The 6,619-nt window shown below is 40.9% G+C and overlaps 1 protein-coding gene across 1 annotated transcript; it reads right to left on the minus strand.

Moving 5' to 3' along the window:
- Positions 1-1,858: 1,858 nt before the first annotated feature.
- Positions 1,859-3,301, minus strand: LOC126492507 (tubulin alpha-1B chain-like). The gene has a single exon (XM_050128957.1). The coding sequence runs from the start codon at positions 3,104-3,106 to the stop codon at positions 1,859-1,861; it is 1,248 nt and encodes a 415-aa protein (XP_049984914.1). The 5' UTR covers positions 3,107-3,301.
- Between the last annotated feature and the right edge of the window lie 3,318 nt (positions 3,302-6,619).

Genomic DNA, 6,619 nt, shown 5'->3' on the forward strand with positions numbered 1-6,619 from the left:
TGTAAAGGCATAGTGAACAAACAGACTTTTAAATCAATAACTATAAGAGGTCATCCTTTAGGCAATAGAGAAAGCAAAGGAATTACAGATTGTAGAGGGCCCATAGGCTGAATAACCTTGTTGATAGCTCTAAGGTCTGTCACCATTCTCCATTTTCCAGATTTCTTTTTAACAAATACAGGAGAATTCCAAGGGCTGTTTGATTCTTTATGCTGAGCATCTAGTTGCTCCTGTATCAGCTGTTCTAAAGCCTGAAGCTTCCCTATTGTTAATGAACATTGATTAATATATACAAGTTTGTTATCAACCATTAAAAGGTAGAGCTGTTGGTGCCTTTGAAATATTGGCATCTGTTGTGTTAATCTGAGTACTAAGAAAAATTTAATAAAACATCATAGAGATATTCAAATCCAGACAGAGGATTTTATCTGTTTTATTAAGTTTTTCTAAAACTTGTATCTTAGTGCTAGTTTAACCAACATTTTTATTGAAAAAAATTATAAAACTGATGTTTATAATTGACATTACATAAATCCCGCCTAAATTAGTTATCCTCTCATTAAATAGTTCCATTTTCAAATGGTCTATAGATTATCATACAAAGACACAAATCCTTCCATTGTAATGTTTTTTCTCATTTTTTAATGTGAAAAAAATCCTCTCTGCTTTAATTAATTTCTCCCTTTAATAATTCCCAATTATCTTACCATAACTGCCACCAATGTGATGAAGATGTGAGGCTTATTTCTGTCACGTAGAACAGTAAAAGCCTGACTGGATTTCAAGGCAGCTAACTAGTTTGCCAGCAGCCTGAAAGGGGGATTCAAGAAGAGCCCACAAGGAGAGAAGGAAGAAAATCCTAGCAGGTAGGTCAGTGACTCCAACCATGTGTAGCTCCAGCCTATGCTGGTGATTGCAAAGTCACAGAAAAATGACTTTTTCATGAATTTGTACCCCAAACATTGGGTGCCAAATGTAGTACAACTAACAAAAAGAAAGAGACAGATATTTAACCTACAGATCAGAAAAAGCAAAGCAGCCAACTAATAGAGAGACCCTTTACCTCTACCATATCTTCAGACCAAAGAAACAAGATCCTGTCTCCATGCATTCTCAAACTCCACACTCCACTGAGCGCCGGTCTCCTTTATATTCCTCTCTCTGCCCAGCCTTATTGCTCCTATCTCCATCTCCCTAGTGCTGGGAATAAAGAACGTGTGTGATCCCAAGTGCTGGAATCTTTGTGTGAGCTCTGTTTGTCTTTTAGACAGAGTTAGACCTTTTAGCCCAATGTGAACTTGAACTCACTGAGATTCTTTTGCCTCTGTCTCCTGAGTCCTGGGATTAAAAGTGTATGACACCACTCCCTGGTGTGTATGGCTGACTAGTATGGTTGCTTTGCCAGCCCATCTTCAGGCAAGCTTTATTTATTAAAACACAAATAATATGCCTCTATAAAAAAACATAAAGAAACATAATAGGAGGAACTTAACTCAATATAATAAATGTTATATATAGCAAAGCTATAGCAACATTATACTAAATGTGGAAAACAACTGAGAGAAGTTTCTCTAAAATCAAGGAGGTTGTAAGTATATAGGCTGTCTACACTCATTCTCAGCATAGTACTCAAATCCTTAGCCAGAGCAATGGGTTGCTGAGAAAAAAATCAGAAAAATAATACCACCAGTTTTTTTCTTTAAAGCTTTTACTTTGAGACATCATGGAAACCATACAGGGACACATGGAAAAGACATGATCATAGAACAATGTTAACACGAAAGCATCAATGACTGTCAACTAACGTTGAAGCTGAAGTTCTGGGAGTTGGACATGATTCAGGGGCTGAAAGAACAGATTAGTATTCCTCTCCTTCCTCACCCTCTCCTTCAACAGAATCCACACCAACCTCCTCATAATCCTTCTCCAGGGCAACCATGTCTTCACGGGCCTCAGAGAACTCCCCCTCCTCCATGCCCTCACCCACATACCAGTGCACAAAGGCATGCTTGGCATACATCAGATCAAACTTGTGATCTAGGTGGGCCCAGGCCTCAGCGATGGCTGTGGTGTTGCTCAGCATGCACACAGCTCTCTGGACCTTGACCAGGTCTCCACCAGGTACCACAGTGGGAGGCTGGTAATTAATGCCAACCTTGAAGCCAGTGGGGCACCAGTCCACAAACTGGATGCTGTGCTTGGTCTTGATGGTGGCAATGGCAGCATTGACATCTTTGGGAACCACGTCACCACAGTACAGCAGGCAGCAAGCCATGTATTTACCGTGGCGAGGGTCACATTTCACCATCTGGTTGGCTGGCTCGAAGCAGGCATTGGTGATCTCTGCTACAGAAAGCTGCTCATGGTAGGTTTTCTCAGCAGAGATGACAGGGGCATATGTGGCCAGAGGGAAGTGGATGCGAGGATAGGGCAGCAGGTTGGTCTGGAATTCTGTCAGGTCAACATTCAGGGCTCCATCAAATCTGAGGGAAGCAGTGATAGAGGACACAATCTGGCTAATGAGGCGGTTAAGGTTAGTGTAGGTGGAGCGTTCAATGTTGAGGTTTCTACAACAGATGTCATAGATGGCCTCGTTGTCCACCATGAAGGCACAATCAGAGTGCTCCAGGGTGGTGTGGGTGGTAAGGATGGAGTTGTAGGGCTCAACCACAGCAGTGGAAACCTGGGGGACAGGGTAGATGGAGAAATCCAGCTTGGACTTCTTTCCGTAATCAACAGAGAGCCTCTCCACCAGCAGGGAGGTGAACCCAGAGCCAGTTCCCCCGCCAAAGCTGTGGAAGACCAAGAAGCCCTGAAGACCTGTGCACTGGTAGGCCAGCTTGCGAATTCTGTCCAAGACGAGGTCAATGATCTCCTTGCCAATGGTGTAGTGGCCACGGGCATAGTTATTGGCAGCATCTTCCTTGCCTGTGATGAACTGCTCAGGGTGGAAGAGCTGGCGGTAGGTACCAGTGCGAACCTCATCAATAACCGTAAGATCCAGGTCTACAAACACTGCCCGGGGCACGTGCTTGCCAGCGCCTGTCTCACTGAAGAAGGTGTTGAAGGAGTCGTCTCCTCCCGCAATGGTCTTGTCATTTGGCATCTGGCCATCAGGCTAGATGCCATGTTCCAGGCAGTAGAGTTCCCAGCAGGCATTGCCGATCTGGACACCAGCCTGGCCAATGTGGATGGAGATGCACTCACGCATGGTAGCTACGGGTTAGAAGGCGAGGGTGACAGAGCGGACACCGGGTCCCGGTTACCATTCCCGACAGCTAAGAGTCGAGGTAAGTAACGCAATGAGCAATACCACCAGTTTTTATATTCTTTGTGTGCAGAAAGCTCCTGAACTTTGTATGTTGATTTTTGTATCCTAATATTTTCCTTTTAATTATTTAAAAAAAAACTGCAAGGAGTAGGCCTACACTCAAGCCAACTATTAGCTACAGTTGAAAGAGAGGCTCTTGAGGTCACAAATCTTACTGCTAAAATATTGGCAACTAACAGATTCTAGGAAGGGAAGAACATAGTATTCAGTTGTGTAGAGACTGGTAAACTATTACTCTAGCCAAATTCAGTGGGACAGATAAAAAAAAAAGAAGAAACATTGTAAATATGGTAAATTCTTTTAGGGAAAAAAGGAATGCTAGGGCAGGACGGAGATAAGAGGAACCAGAATTTTTGTTAAAAAATTATTACTTGCCGGGCGGTGGTGGCGCACGCCTTTAATCCCAGCACTCGGGAGGCAGAGGCAGGCGGATCTCTGTGAGTTCGAGACCAGCCTGGTCTACAAGAGCTACAAGAGCTAGTTCCAGGACAGGCTCCAAAACCACAGAGAAACCCTGTCTCGAAAAACCAAAAAAAAAAAAAAATATATTACTTAAACTTTATTATTAAATGAATAAACCAAAACAAAAGGTGGAAGAATTCTCTAAGAAAACCTATAAAATACTGTAAAAAGAAATTGAAGAGGACATTAAAAGAGGGATAGTCTCCTGCACTATGGACTAGCAGAAATTAATAATGTAGAAATGACTGTATTAACAATGGTGGCCTATAGATTGAATGTAATTTCCATCCACTTCCCATTCACATGTTTCATAAAACTGAAAAATGTCCCAAAATTAATACAGAAATGCCAAAGCTCATAGATAGCCAAAGCAATCCTGAACAGAAAGAGTAATGTTGGAAGCATCAAAACAGCAGATTTTAAATTCTACGGCAGAGTCATAATAAGGAAATCATAAACATCAAAAAGAGATTGCCATAAAAACCCATGCAACTACAAGCACTTATTTTTACAGGTGTCAAAACAAGCACTTAAGAAAAGATACCCTCAGCCAGTATAGTGATGCACACTTAGTATTTTTGCACTTGAGGGGTGAAGCAGGAAAAATGAGATAAAAGACAGGAAAGAAGAAAAGAGAGAAAGAGAAAGGAAAGGAAGGGAAAAGAAGGAAGGAACGAGAGAGGGAAAGAAAGGAGGGAGGAAGCAGGGAAGCAAGGAGGGAAGGAAGCAAGCATGGAAGAAAGAGGGTTAGAAAAATGGTTTAATGGTTAAGAGCACGTACTGCTCTCCAGGGCACTGAGTTCTTAGCACTTTTATGCACACACCCACAAAAAGCACACACACACACAGGGAGAGATAGACAGAGACAGAGAATGAGACAGAGACAGACAGAGACAGAGAGAGAAAAAAATAGGCAGCCTCCTCATGAGCAAAAAAATCAGTTCAAACTGGATCAGAGACTAATACAAGTTTGAAATTACTATGAAAAACAATTTAAGAAAAAGACACAGGCAAGATCTTTCTGAACAAGATTCTAGTAATGTGGGGTTATAACATGTATTAACAAATGGGTTTGCATGAAATTAAAACAAGCTTCTGCACAATGAAAGAAGTAATTACAACAGTAAAGACACAACTGTGTGTGGTGGCACATGCCTGTAATCCCATCACTCAGGGAGTCAGAGGCAGTCAGATTGTTGTGAGTTTGAGGCAGCCTGATTTACAGAGCAAGTTCCAGGGCAACCTAGGTTATATACTGTATAAAAATATATTTTCAATAAAAAAGTATAAAAAAGTAAAAAGACAAATTATAGAATGGAAAAAATCATTATCTGATAAGATATTAATAAACAGAATATACCCAGAACTCAAAGAAATTAAAAGCCAAAAGAATAATTTAGTCCTAAGTGAGAAAATTATTTGAACAAGTCTTTCTCTAAAGAATAACTACAAATAATTAGCAGTAAAAATATGAAAATTGTTTAAGAGGTAAACCATCAAAAAATTCAATCCAAAACTACAAAGATTCTATCTGACACACCCTGGCCAACATCAAGAAAACAAATGTTGACTCAGAAGCGAGGAAAAAGGGATCCTGTTAATTGTTAAAACCAAAGAGTAAATAATCTCAATGACACACACACACACACAAAACCCAACAAAAGTAAAAGTATCTCAGCAAGGCATTTTTGTTTAAAAAATGGTATGCCAGAACCCAATCTAGCAACGCACAAGGGCAAAACCAGCTCCCATCTTTTACCACTCACGTAAGAGGTGGCTGTTTTTCACCCCATTGGTGGGAGTTTGACTTCACAATCTGACATTATTGGCTAGTTTGTGCTAAGGGGAAGGGGAAAGTTCCAGAAAGTTGAATCCTTGTCAGGCTAACTACCTTTGGGTGAAAAAAAACACACCATCTTCAATATACATTTTTTGCCGATGTTATGGAAATCAGTATAGAAGTGTCAAAAAAAAAAAAAATAAAAGTATAACTGGCATATGAACCAAATACACCACTCCTGGGTCTATATCTCAAGAATCTAGGTCAATTTACCACAGAGATAATCTGTGTGACCCCTTTAATTGTAGCATTTGCTGGAGATGCACAGATGAAAAAGATGAGAGATATAGGCACTATGAAAAAGATATAGACACTATGGAGTGTCACTACTCAATCATAAAGAAAAATGAAATGCCATTTTCAGAGAAGGAGGTAGAACTCAAAATGATCATATTAAATGCAACAAGCCAGGCTCAGGAAAGTAGAAACTGTACATTTTTTCTCACATGTGAAATTCAGATAGAACATTAAGTGTTTCTATTGAAGATATAGAAGTAATGAGGGGAACCATTTGGGAATCAGAAAAGGACCAGTGGTGTTGTGATGGGGCAAGCAGGCCTGCTTTTCATCCCACCTGGCTCCCGCATGGCTAGCTTAGCCCCAGAATAATTACATGGAAACTGTATTCTTTTAAACACTGCTTGGCCCATTAGCTCTAGCCTCTTACTGGCTAATTCTCACATCTTGATTAACCCATTTCTAATAGTCTGTGTAGCATCACGAGGTGGTAGCTTACAGGGAAGGATCTTAACCTGTGTCCGTCTTGGAGAGGAGAGCTATGGAGACTGCCTTACTTCCCTTCTTCCCAGCATTCTGTTCTGTCTACTCTGCCTATCTAAGCTGCTGTCCTATCAAAGGCCAAGGCAGTTTCTTTATTATGTGAAAGTAACACATAGACAGATGACCCTCCTCCATCACAGGGGGAGGAAGAAGCAGGACAAAGAAGCACAATGGGAGCATATATTCATGTGTATATGTGAAAATGT

The sequence above is a fragment of the Alexandromys fortis genome, unplaced genomic scaffold, assembly GCF_014885135.2.
Source record: "Alexandromys fortis isolate MF-2015 unplaced genomic scaffold, M_Fortis_MF-2015_v1.1 scaffold_251, whole genome shotgun sequence".
In the NCBI taxonomy this organism is placed as follows: Eukaryota; Metazoa; Chordata; class Mammalia; order Rodentia; family Cricetidae; genus Alexandromys; species Alexandromys fortis.

Bases quoted from the DNA above. Each gene is read 5' to 3' on its own strand.
- LOC126492507 (XM_050128957.1), bottom strand. From the start codon at position 3,106: ATGCCAAATGACAAGACCATTGCGGGAGGAGACGACTCCTTCAACACC.